Source organism: Lynx canadensis, chromosome D1, assembly GCF_007474595.2.
Source record: "Lynx canadensis isolate LIC74 chromosome D1, mLynCan4.pri.v2, whole genome shotgun sequence".
Lineage (NCBI taxonomy): Eukaryota > Metazoa > Chordata > Mammalia > Carnivora > Felidae > Lynx > Lynx canadensis.
The window spans coordinates 69,905,178-69,918,913 of record NC_044312.2 but is presented as its reverse complement, the minus strand read 5'-3'; the positions used below and the strand labels follow the sequence as shown (position 1 = coordinate 69,918,913).

The 13,736-nt window shown below is 34.7% G+C and overlaps 1 protein-coding gene across 5 annotated transcripts in view; it reads left to right on the top strand.

Moving 5' to 3' along the window:
- BTBD10 (BTB domain containing 10) overlaps positions 1 to 13,736 on the top strand; it is an 86,526-nt gene that overhangs the window by 54,587 nt on the left and 18,203 nt on the right. For all 5 annotated transcript variants that reach the window (XM_030330778.1, XM_030330780.1, XM_030330777.2 and 2 more), the window contains 3 exons: positions 7,682 to 7,878; positions 9,984 to 10,269; positions 13,330 to 13,432. In XM_030330778.1, coding sequence (XP_030186638.1) covers positions 7,682 to 7,878; positions 9,984 to 10,269; positions 13,330 to 13,432 — 586 coding nt within the window. The remainder of the gene's footprint in view (positions 1 to 7,681; positions 7,879 to 9,983; positions 10,270 to 13,329; positions 13,433 to 13,736) is intronic.

Sequence of the window (13,736 nt, the reverse complement as noted above, 5' to 3'; positions counted from 1 at the left end):
GAATGGGAAAAGATATTTGCAAATGACATATCCGACAAAGGGCTAGTATCCAAAATCTATAAAGAGCTCACCAAACTCCACACCCGTAAAACAAATAACCCAGTGAAGAAATGGGCAGAAAACATGAATAGACACTTCTCTAAAGAAGACATCCGGATGGCCAACAGGCACATGAAAAGATGCTCAACGTCGCTCCTCATCAGGGAAATACAAATCAAAACCACACTCAGGTATCACCTCACGCCAGTCAGAGTGGCCAAAATGAACAAAACAGGAGACTATAGATGCTGGAGAGGATGTGGAGAAACGGGAACCCTCTTGCACTGTTGGTGGGAATGCAAATTGGTGCAGCCACTCTGGAAAACAGTGTGGAGGTTCCTCAAAAAATTAAAAATAGACCTACCCTATGACCCAGCAGTAGCACTGCTAGGAATTTACCCAAGAGATACAGGAGTACTGATGCATAGGGGCACTTGTACCCCAATGTTTATAGCAGCACTCTCAGCAATAGCCAAATTATGGAAAGAGCCTAAATGTCCATCAACTGATGAATGGATAAAGAAATTGTGGTTTATATACACAATGGAGTACTACGTGGCAATGAGAAAGAATGAAATCTGGCCCTTTGTAGCAACATGGATGGAACTGGAGAGTGTGATGCTAAGTGAAATAAGCCATACAGAGAAAGACAGATACCATATGGTTTCATTCTTTTTTTTTTTTTATTTTTTTCAACGTTTTTTTTTATTTTTATTTTTGGGACAGAGAGAGACAGAGCACGAACGGGGGAGGGGCAGAGAGAGAGGGAGACACAGAATCGGAAACAGGCTCCAGGCTCTGAGCCATCAGCCCAGAGCCCGACGCGGGGCTCGAACTCACGGACCGCGAGATCGTGACCTGGCTGAAGTCGGACGCTTAACCGACTGCGCCACCCAGGCGCCCCGCATATGGTTTCATTCTTATGTGGATCCTGAGAAACTTAACAGAAACCCATGGGGGAGGGGAAGGGAAAAAAAAAAAAAAAGAGGTTAGAGTGGAAGAGAGCCAAAGCATAAGAGACTCTTAAAAACTGAGAACAAACTGAGGGTTGATGGGGGGTGGGAGGGAGGGGAGGGTGGGTGATGGGTATTGAGGAGGGCACCTTTTGGGATGAGCACTGGGTGTTGTATGGAAACCAATTTGACAATAAACTTCATATATTGAAAAAAAAAAAAGATCTGTAGATCAACTTGTGGGGAGAATTGCTATCTTAACAATATTGAATTATTTGACTTGTGACCATGGTAAATTTTTCCATTTATTTAGGTCTTTTTAAATTACTCCCAGCAATGTTTTGTAGTTTTTGGCATCTTTGGTCAGATTTATCCTTATATATTTCAAGTTTTTAATTCTATTATAAATAGTGTTGTTTTAAAATTTCAATTTCTGGTTATTTTGTTGCTAGTGGAGAGACCGTTGAAAAACATGGATCTAAACTGTGTGGGACTACTTACATGTGGATTTTTGTTTTTCTCAATAAGTATACATACAGTGCTGTAAATGTATTTTCTGTTCCTTACGATTTTCTTAACGTTTTCTTTAGCTTACTTTATTATAATATACATATAACATACAAAATATGTTTTAATCAACTGTTTATAGGTAAGGCTTTTGGTGAACAGTAGGCTATTAAATTTTGGGGGAGTCAGAAGTTCTACGCAGATTTTCATTTGTGCATGGGTTGGTTCCCTGTGTAACCTTGTTAATAAACTCATTAGTTCTAGTAACTTTTTGTACTAGACTCTACAATCGATGATTATATTGTCTGCATGTAAGGTTGGTTTTACTTCTTTTCCAATCTGTGTGCCTTCAATGTCTTTTTCTTGACATATTTCTCTGGCTAGAATCTTTCGTACATTGGTGAATAAAAGTGGTAAGAGTGGACATCTTTGTATAAGTATGATGTTGGTTGTAGGTTTTCCATAAATATCTTTTGTCCAGTTCATGAAATTCTGTTGTATTCCTGCTTTTGCTGAGAGGTGGGTTTTTCTTTTTCTTTCCCTAATCAGGAATGGGTTTTGTATTTTGCCAAATGTATTTTGTATGTTTAGTGAGATACAGATTTTTCTTCATTAATTTGTTAATATGGTGAATTATATTGATTGAGGAAAGAGTCTTTTATTGAAGTATAATTGACATAGTAATTGATTTTGAGTATTCAGACAATCTTGCATTTTTAGGATGAATCTCATTAGATCATGATGTGACATTTGTATATATTGCTGTATTTGGCTTATTAAAATTTTGTTGAAAATATGCATATTCTGAGGGATGTCAGTTTTTAGTTTTCTTGTAAGGCTTTGTCTGGTTTTGGTACCTGGGTAATGCTGACCTCATAGAATGAATTAGGACATATGTTTTCTTCAGTTTTCTGGAGGAGTTTATGTAGGTATTAGTGTTATATCTCTCTTAAGTGCTTGGCAAAGTTCGTCAGTGAAGCTATCTGGGCCTGGAGTTTTCTTAGAGGGAAAGTTCTTAACTGCAAATTCAATTTCTGTAATAGAAATAGAGCTATGCACCTTATCTGTTTCTTCTGGAGTGAGTTTTGGTAGTTTGGAATTTGACCAGTTTTTCAAAGTTGATGAATTTATTTGCATAAAGTTATTTATAATATTCTTCTATTACTTTTTAAATATAGGTGACCTTTGTAGAATGTCAATTTTCTCATTTCTGATACTCGAAATTTGTATCTTATTTTTTTCCCAGTCTGGCTAGAGGTTTACAAATTTGTTCCCCCCCAAAGAAATTAGGTTTTGTTTTTATTGATTTTACCTATTCTTTTTCTGTGTTCTGTTAATTCTGCTTTGTACTCTGAGCTTTATTACTGATTTTTATACTTTGGGTTTGGTTTGGTCTTTGTTTAGTTTCTTTTTCTTGTTTTAAATGTTTGTTTATTTACTATTTTTGAGGAGGGGTGGGGTGGAGCACAAACAGAGGTGGGTCAGAGAGAGACAGGGAGACACACAATCTGAAGCAGGTCCAGGTCTGGGCTGTCACCACAGAGCCTGACATGGGGTTCGAAACCACAGACCATGAAATCATGACCTGAGCCGTAACTGGATGCTTAACCAACTGAGCCACCCAGGCACCCCTAGTTTTGTTGAGTTTCTTAAGGTGAAATTGAGGTGGTTTGTTTGTTTGTTTTTTTTTTTTTTAGAACTTTCTTTTTTTTTTCTAATGTAGACGTGTAATGCTATAATTTGCTCCCTAACCACTGCTATAATGTCGTGCCATTCTACAAATTTTGATTATGTTGGGGTTTTTTTACTTGAACATTTTCCATTTTCCCTTTTGCTTTCTTCTTTGCCCCATGGGTTATTTAAAAGATGTTATGTAATTTCCAAATATTTGGGAAATTTCCATATATCGTTCTGTTACTGAATTTTAATCTAATTCCATTGTAATCAGAGGACATATTGTATGTGTTTAAATTCTTTTAAATTTATCGAGACTTGTTTTGGTGCCCAGAATACAGTCTGTCTTGGTAAATGTTTTGTGTGGATGTGAAACAGATGAAGTTTTTGCTCTTACTGGGTTAAATGTTCTATAAATGTCAATTAGGTCAAGGCAGTTATTAGTGTTCAAATTGTATTCATCTTTCTGATTTTCTGCCTACTTGCTCCATTAAGTATTACAAGGAGAGTATTGAAATCTCTGGTCATAATTGTGGAGTTCTTGTAATTTTATATTTGTAGTTTTTGCTTCATGTATCTTGAAGCTCTGTTATGAGGCAGAAGGACTTTTGGGACATGCTTTTATTTGTTTTATTTTTTATTTAATTTTTTGAGAGAGCATGAGTGGGGGAGAGGGGCAGAGGGAAAGAGAGAATCCCAAGCAGCCTGTATGACCAGCATGGAGTCCAGTGTGGAGCTTGATCCCATAGACCTGGGATCATGACCTGAGCTGAAATCAAGGTTTGGAAGCTCAACTAACTGAGCCACTCAGGCACCCCTGGGATGTGCTTTTAATGAATATGTTCCTTTATTCTTATGAAATGCCTTGGTCATGTTCTTTGTTCTGAGGTCTGCTTTGTCTGATATTAACATAGCTACTTTTGCTTTCTCTTGATTAGTGTTTACAATGTTTTATCTTTCATTATCCATTAATATTGTACCTCTTTGTAGCTTTATATTTAAAGTGTGTTTCATGTAGGCAGCATATAGATGGGTCTGACTTATGTATCCAGTGTGATGATAATCTTTTGTGGGTTGGGCCACTTACATTTAATGTAATGATAGATATGATTAAGGTTAAGTCTGTCATCTTGCTGTTTATTTTCTATTTGTCCCATTTGTTCTTGTGTCCCCATCCTCCCCTTTTTCCTTTGCCCTGTTTTAGATTAGTTGTATTTTCTTTAATAATTTTATTTTCTCTTTTGTTGGCTTATTAGCTGTAATTCTTTATTTCTCTACTTTAGTGGTTGCTTTAGGGCTTATAATACACATCTTTATTAACCTATCTTCAAATGATATTACAGAACACAAGAAATGGTTTAAGAGCCACAGTAGTGTACTTCTGTGTCTCTCCTCCCAAACTATGCTATTATAGTTATATGTGTATGTTATAAATCACATGCTGTATTCTTACAATTATTGTTTAATCCTTTAAAGAGATTTAAACAATTAAAAAAGCCTATATCTTCCCAGGCAGTTATTATTTCCAGTGTTCTTCATTCCTTTGTGTAGATTCATATTTTCATCTAGCATTACTTTTTCTTCTAATGGGCTTCCTGTAACTCTTCTTAATGCAGGTCTGCTCATGATGAATTCATTCATCTTTTTGTGTGTTTGCCTGAAAATTCATTCCCCCCCTTTATTTTTTATTCATTTATTTACTTATTAAAGTGTATTTATTTTGAGAGAAACAGAGACTGTGTGAACAGGGAAGGGGCAGAGAGAGGCAGAGAGAATCCCAAGCAGTCTCTGTACTGTCAGAGTGAGCCCAATGTGGGGCTCGATTTCATGAACCTTGAGGTCATGCCCTGAGCCGAAATCAAGAGTCAGATGCTTAACCAACTGAGCCACCCAGGTGCCCCTGGAAACTCGAAGACCATAATTTGGAGCAGTTTTTCCTTGGTTTTTGATCTTTTAGGGATCACTCTTTCTTTGCTGATGTGCTGTGTCTTGCAAATCATTGTTTTATATATTTTATCCATTTCAATTATTTTTCCAGGTAGGAAAGTAAATGCAGTCCTTGTTATTTTGTCTTGACTAGAAATAGATGTCAGTCACATATCTCCAACTCTTTTAAATGCAGCACGAAGCAGACTTATCCCCTCTGAACTTGCTTGTCCTCATTTTCTTTTACACATGTTAATTATTTTTGCCCTTGGAGTGCTTTTCTGATCTAAAATTATTTAATTAAATAAAGTAGGACATCATTAGTCTTCCATGACATCTGGTTTTGAAGATCTGATTCAGAGTACATTCCACTTGGGAATGAAAAGAAAGAATGGAAGTATATTATGACAACTTTTGTATTTATTTAAAATCTATACAGTTTAGAAGCGAAGCCAGTATTTTAGCAGAATGCTTAGTAGTATTTAATGTTTCAGTTACAGGGATGTCTGGTGGAAATGTTTTTTCAATTAATCAGTCTGCTTGGCCCTTGCTCAAACTGAAATTTGTCCTGCATTTGCCTTAGTTGTAGTTGTTGTATATACCATATCCATTAGATTATCAGTTAGATTCATATTTTGAAAATGTGCTTCTTGACACATTTAAAACTTAACTGCTAGAATAATTTGAGGAGTTAATTTTTTCAATATATAATCCTTCCATTATTGTAGATTGCTTTCTTTTTCCTACTTTAGGACATAAACCAGAAAGTCCATTGTTTCTACTCTAAGGTTTTTACCATGGATGCAGTAGAATATTTTCTATTCGAAGAAAAAATACGTTTCAAAGATGCAATCCTACTCTGATCTCTTTCACTGAAAGAAGGTGGTAGTAGAATTTTTTATTTTTTCTATAGGTTTATGAAAGACAACTGACAAAGGGTGATAGGTTGTCTTTATTTTCCTACAATTAACTCTTAGGGTAAATGCAAAAATTGGCCTTATCTTTTATCTTTGTAGTCTGTTACCATGAGGTGTTGACTGATTTTCATAATGAAAGAAACCACTAAAATAACAAAGAATTATAGGTAATAGGCCAACAGAGGAGATGACCCTGAAGCACTAAGGAATTTAAAATGAAATCAAGAAGATTAAATTTTAATTAGTGTGGTTTCAGTGATGGAGTGCAGGGTAATATTATGGAGGGGGCCCTGGAATGAATCAAAAGGCTTGAGTTACAGTGTTATTAGCATATCTACTAAATATCTCGTGACTGAGCAATCTCATAAGTGAACTTTAATATCTTCATCGGTCATAACTAAACTAGTACTTAATGTGTGATTCTTTTGTGCAGGTACATTGCTGGTAGCTTGCTTATACTTCTTTTAATCCTTATATTAAGCCTACAGAGTAAATCGAACCTGTATTTTACACATGAGGAAGCTAAGGTTTCAAAATGTTAAGTAATATTCAACAACGTTGAGCAATTAAGTATTCAAGTACAAATCGATTCTAAGTCTGTATTTCTCTAAAGCTGTGAAGTTTCTTCTATTTTTATTTATAACAAACTGTAGTATTTTTAAACCATGAACCATGATATATGCTAAGATGGTAAATTTCCAGTATATTAATTAGGTCTGGCTCTGTTCTGTCAGTTTTCCTACCTGCAATGTATTTTGGTTATTAAAATTTTATTTGCCAGCACCTTGGTTCACCAGTGTTTAACTTTATAGTGATGTCTTCTTCTTCTGAGATCTTAAAGCATTTATTATCTGTAACTTGTTTATTAAATATTTGAGATATATTTAGCCATTTTACATGTGAAATTTGAGATAACTCTTGTTTAAATTTCTACATGTTCATGTATTACTGCTACACTTAAATCATAAGTTCCTTGAGGGTGCTTCTTTATAGCATTGTGCACATAGTACATACAAGTTTATAAATAATTTTGTTACTGAATTCTGTCAACCACATTAATCATCATTCTCAGTTATTCACTTCTCATGAGCAGATTTACCTAAGATGTTTTAAAATTTTCAATTCTGTGACTTTACACAGCATAGTAAAGTTTTTAGAGAAATGATTTTGAAAAATTATGAAGAGTTAGTCAAAATCAAAATTAGCTGATTAAAGTTAGCATGTAGACGTATTTTATTTGGCTAGGAAACCAATTACTTTGTCCCTTACCTCATTTTTTTAAGAGTTCCAGAAGCTGGTGTTCTTGTTCCACCTCCCCATCCCCCAAATCAAAGAGAGCAAAGTATTTGAACAATATTTAGGAGATGTCGGTGGTGTCGACTACTATTACTACTATACTAACTCAAAAGTTAATGAACATTTCTGGGCTTTAGTTTTGTCATTCTTAAAAAAACTGAATTGGATTATATGATCTTTAAAGATACAGTGTTTCAGAATTTATAAAACCTACAAGTTTAAGGTAAATTGCATTCCAGAATTGTAAAGTAGCATTTGATTCTTACACTTCAAAATAGTAGTAGTTTTATGTTAATTGCTTTTTTCTTTAAAAGCATTTGTAATCTTACGTTCTACTTTTATGGTTAATTTTGTTTTCTGACTTATTAGTACTCCCGCACGTGTTGCTAAAGGAGTTGCTGACCACACCAAAATGAGTCTACATGGTGCTAGTGGGGGACATGAACGATCAAGAGATAGACGAAGGTCAAGTGACAGATCGCGAGATTCATCTCATGAAAGAACGGAATCTCAACTCACTCCTTGTATTAGAAATGTTACTTCTCCAACACGACAGCACCATGTTGGTATGTAAAATTCACTAACCTTCCTGACGTTTTTATAAGCATGCAGTTACCTTGTTAAAGCAGTAATGACAGTGAATTGTGCGTAGTACTTCAAGGTGAAATTAACTTCTATTCAGTTGCTTCTATTTAAACTTAGCTTCTTGCTATGAAAAGATCAGTTGATTAAATGAGACTTAAAAATGAATTTTTTTTAAAGAATCTAGGACAGTCTTCTAAAAGAAGTGATTTTAAAAAGGCTTTAAAACTGTGATAAGTAGATTTTTAAAATCTTTCAAATTGATTTTTATCTTATGAGATACATGGCAGTGGTTTATTTTTTAAATTTGTAGTAAACTATTGATAGTAATTCTTGGTTAATCATGCTAGAAAAGGAAGTAAAAGCTAGAATAACTATCATGTAATTTATTTTGAATTTTGACAGAATTTTTAATTCAAAAAATAGAAGATGAAAAAGAAGGTGTGAAGTGTTTTGTTTTCTTGACAAGTAGCTCAGGTCTTTTTCTTCCTACTTATTACTATAAATGAACATTATTATACTTGAGGTAAATACATTGTGTGACTATAATGCATGCACCAGTCTGAAGCAGAGGTACGTAAGCAGTGTGAGCATGCTGATTTTCATTTGCCCCTGGGGAAGGGGCACATTTAATACCTTGACTTAATATTTGAGGTTGTTTTTGATTGTTCCAAAAAATTTTTTTAATGCTTATTCATTTTTGAGAGAGACAGTGCGAGCAGGGGAGGGGCAAAGAGAGAGGGAGAGACAGAATCCAAATCAGGCTCTAGGCTCTAGGCTCTAGGCTCTGAGCTGTCAGCGGGGCCCTGAACTCAAGAATTGTGAGATAATGACCTGAGCTGAAGTCAGACGCTTAACCAACTGAGCCAACCACCCCTGTTTTTGATTGTTATAAATCAAAATCGTTCATCTTAGAGCCTAATTATACAGAGAAGTTATCATATCAATGTCAAAGTAGGTCCTTAAAGTCGAACTAGCACTGATAAGCCAGAAATCAACACAAGTATAAATAAGTTGTTGTATGCTAAGTTCAGTATCTGGGAAGAGAATAGGAGGATGTAATAAATGATTTTATTCAGCAAATTTTGCTTTTGGGATGCTACCAGCATTCTGGAAACAGGCAATAAAATGGAGGTGTCAGAATATCTCTGGAGATATAGCCAACCTAATTATATAATCAGTAAAGCTGTACAGAGTGTTCTAAGTAGCCTGAGTCATGGAGGAATTTGGCAGAAGCTGATGAATCTGATGAGATGGAGGTACATTTTTAGGTCACCTTTAAAGTTTAGTTATCTAGCCTCTAAAGGGAATTTACCACAGAATCTAATCTTAGTTTTAATTTTCCCTTTGTAGAATATTGGAACAGCTAAAGAGTATCTTCTGAATTTTAACACTATTTCCTACCTAATTAAAATTATAGATAGTAATCATATGGTCCTATAAAATTTGTGGCAGTGCTTTTATTCAAGCAAAAGTTATAGCATCAGCTGTTGAAGCCATTTTATTTGGGAGACATTAAAAGTCATTTGAAAAATACAAATACTTTGTGTCCTTAGTGACTTTTTTTCTTCCTTTGGGACCTTGCTTTTGTGAGATAAATTACTAGTTTGGTAATGCTCTCATTAACATAGTGAGAGTCCTCAGTTTGTACTTTGTGTTCTCAGAATAGTACTAATACTTTTAGAATTTGGGACAGTTAAAATTGGTATTTTTATTAATCGTTTACTAGCTTTCATTGCTTAGTTATTTGAGTTGGAAGACTATTCTGTTCTTGGGTTTCTGTATATTTTTAAATACAATAATATCATAAAATTTACCTTAATTTTGATTGGTCTGGGTCAGCATTAGCCATCAGTACATCTTTAAAAGAAATCTACAAAAATTAATGTAGAAAACATTTTGATGTTTTAGGTTTTATTTCTGGGAAATAATATTTATGGTGTTCTGTGGAAATATTACTTGAAATCAAAAAGGAGAAATACTGTGATTTAAAACAACTTTTCTACATCAGGATTTTTAGAAGCTATATGTGGATTTTGAATTTTTTAGAGGACAATTTGCATAGCTTTTTTAAACATCTTTCTTTCAGAACGAGAAAAAGACCACAGTTCCTCTCGTCCAAGCAGTCCTCGTCCTCAGAAGGCATCTCCAAATGGTTCTAGTAGCAGTGCCGGGAACAGCAGCAGAAACAGTAGTCAGTCAAGTTCAGATGGTAGCTGTAAGACATCTGGGGAGATGGTGTTTGTATATGAAAATGCAAAAGAAGGAGCTCGGAATGTAAGAACGTCGGAACGAGTAACACTGATAGTGGATAACACTAGATTTGTTGTAGACCCATCCATTTTTACTGCACAGCCAAATACAATGTTGGGCAGGTTTGTATTATTGCCGTTCTTTGTAGTATTATAAAGCACTTTCACATTATTTTATTTATTTATGTTTTATAGTAATTCTTTCTTGGGATGTAGCATTGCTATTGTACAGATGAACTGAGCTTTGGAGGTTAAATAAAGTGTTCAAGTTAATACAACTAGAAAGTGGTAGAGCCAGGTCTTAAACTTAAGTTTTTTTTTTTAAGTTCATTTTTATTTTTTATTTGTTTTGAGAGGGGGTGTGAGCGGGGAGGGGCAGAGAGAGAATCCCAAACAGGCAGAAGCGAAGCCTGACGCGGGGCTCGATCCCACAAATGATGAGATCATGACCTGAGCTGAAACCAAGAGTCAGATGCTTAACCGACTGAGCCACCCAGGCACCTCTTGAACTTAGTTTTATTTCTAACCATCTTTGCTGTATCAGCAGGAAAAACAAATGCATATATTAGTTAATGAAGATAGGGTCCCAAACGATCTGCACAGCCGAAAACCTTAAAGTGTATGTGACAAGGTAAATTTAACAGAAATAATGTGCTTTCTTCACCTGGGGGCTCCCAAATTCAACCACCAAATATAGCAGGTATCAGCATTGTTTAAAGAAAAAAACCCACCAGGTTGGTTATCTGAAAAGTCAGCATAAATTGTCAGTTTGATGTAGATACTTAAAAAAAAGAAACATTATTAACAAGTAGTTAGTAGAATGAAGGAGAGGTACTAGCCATCCTCAAATCTTTGCTGGTTCAGAGTAAAGATTAACGTAGTTTGTAGTTGTGGGAACTGCAGTCTTAAGAATGATACAGTCAATATACACTTGATTTTTCAACTTGTCCTAAACTAGGATCAAATACCTTTTCATTGTAAAATTAGTATCTTTTTCTATTCACTCAAGTATAAAAAGAAAGAGCATATAAATGGAATAGAAGTTAACATGTAGAAAAAACTTGTTTTTTTTTCTAGGTCGCATATGAGGAACCAACTATTTAGAATGTGTCTATGTCTATGTGTGATTTCTTAGTATCTCTGCATACAGAATAAAAGCTAACGTATGACACTACATTTTCAAATAAATGCTCCTTTTAACATTGGCAATTAGACTTTATATCTCTCAGGAAAAAAATAATTATGGCTTTTATGTATTTTTAGCAGCACAAAGGGGTATTGTTTTTTTTAACTTTTTTTAACGTTTTATTTATTTTTGAGACAGGGAGAGACAGAGCATGAACAGGGGAGGGTCAGAGAGAGAGGGAGACACAGAATCTGAAACAGGCGCCAGGCTCTGAGCTGTCAGCACAGAGCCCGACGCGGGGCTCAAACTCATGGACCGCGAGATCATGACCTGAGCCGAAGTCGGCTGCTTAACCGACTGAGCCACCCAGGCACCCCACAAAGGGATATTATTGATGGGCGGTGTCAGGAGGATGACTTGACACTGTTAATACTTTTTATTTTTACCTAAACTTTAAAGAAACACACTTAAAAAGTAGATATTTGAAATTTTGTTTCATTTGTTATGCTACATTTAAAAAAAGAAAAAACAAAGCCCAACAACATATGTGTGTGCGCGCATATGTGTGTGTGTGTATCCAGATTGATCTGTGTTCTGCTTTTGTAAAAAACATTCAAGTATTTAAGGGACACCTGGCTGGCTTAGGCTATAGAGCATGGGATCTCGGTGTTGTAAGTTCAAGCCCCACATTGGGTGTAGAGATTACTTAAAAAATAAGTTTATTTTTATTTCAAGTATTTGAGAAAATTACATGACATTTGATTCCTGAAAGACTGTTGTCTTTTTTTTTTTTTAAATCAGTGAAGTCATCTTTTCCAACGTCAGTTGAGTAATTAATGAAAATTAATATTCATGGGAACTGTAAAAAGCAGTTGGCATTCTTTTGGAAACTTTGAAATGAAAAAGCTTTGTTTTTCATAGATTTCTGTGTTATAATAAAAGAGGAAACCATTTTAATTGGGAAATTGTTGAGTGGAATACTCAGCCATGTTTACTTTAGGAACAATGTTATCATGGAATTCTGAGGTTCAACTTCCTTTAATCACAATTTTTAAATTTTCTTGGGAAAATTTCAAAGAACATATTCTGCAAGTTGCCTCTTGTCAAAATAGTTACTGTTAAAGGGCCAAGAGTATTACTTGAAAAAATAGAAATTGGTATTTTCTTATGTAAAAATTAATGTTAAGAGCTTTTTACTCATTTGTTTAAACTTTTCGTTCATCTCTTAACTTCTTCCTTCCTCTCTACCTGAGCATTTCATTGCTGTTTTTTTCAGTTCTAAGATGCAAGTGTAAGAATTCCGAGTGATATTTCTTAGATTTATAGTTAAAATTATGAAAAGTGAAACAGCCTCATCTGCCTTTTTCCTGTGTGTGCTGCACTACAGCATTAACTTTGCAGTGAAGAAGGCAGCAGTCTTAAGGAGAAGGCACAGATAACATGGTTTCCTTTTTCTTTTTCTTTCTGGTAAGATTAGTATAAAAATCATCTTTCCCCCTAGACTGATTGATTGATGGATTTTTTTTTTCCCCCTGAGAAGCAGGAGCTGGAAAGTTCTTTAGCTTCAGAATTTTATCATTTGATTCTGTTTGCTTATAGGGAATCTATACTCTAGTTCCCTCCCATCAGAAAGGAAGTGCTTTTACTATTTCTTCATTTGTTACATTTGCCAGAATAAATTGCTGATAAGAATTTTTGAGGTAGGGGCACCTCTACCTCAATGGCTCAGTTGGTTAAGTGTCCAACTCTTTGTTTCAGCTCAGGTCATGATCTTACAGTTTGTGGGATCAAGCCCTGCATCAGGGCTCTGTGTTGACAGCATGGAGTCTGCTTGGGATTCTCTCTCTCTCTCTCTCTCTCTCTCTCTCTCTCTCTCTCTCTCTGCCCCTTCCCTGCTTGTGTGCATGCTTTCTCTTTCTCTGTCAAAAATAAAAATAAAGAATGTTTTGAATTAATCTGATAAATTTTAATTCCTTTTTACTTATGTACATGAAATAAATTTTCCCTCTGAAGGAAGTATCGTGTTTGTTACATTTCTCAATTATTTATCATCATAGGATGTTTGGATCTGGCAGAGAACATAATTTTACACGTCCCAATGAGAAGGGAGAGTATGAAGTGGCAGAGGGAATTGGCTCCACTGTGTTTCGAGCTATTCTGGTGAGTGCTTGTTTCTTACATGTATTTGCTAAATCACATAACCTCTTTTTGGCAGGTACTTGGACTGGAAGCAGAGTTCGATTTGTATATCTGTATGCAGAATATTGTTTTAAATAATACTAATATTAGTATTAATAATTATTAATAATTATATAATTAACATTATAATCAATATTTTATATTATATTTATATAATATATAATTGATATTATATTAATGTAATTAATAATTATTAATAATATTGTTAATATTAATATTTTAAAAATACCATTTCATTTATTTTTATTTTAGTGCATAAAGGTAA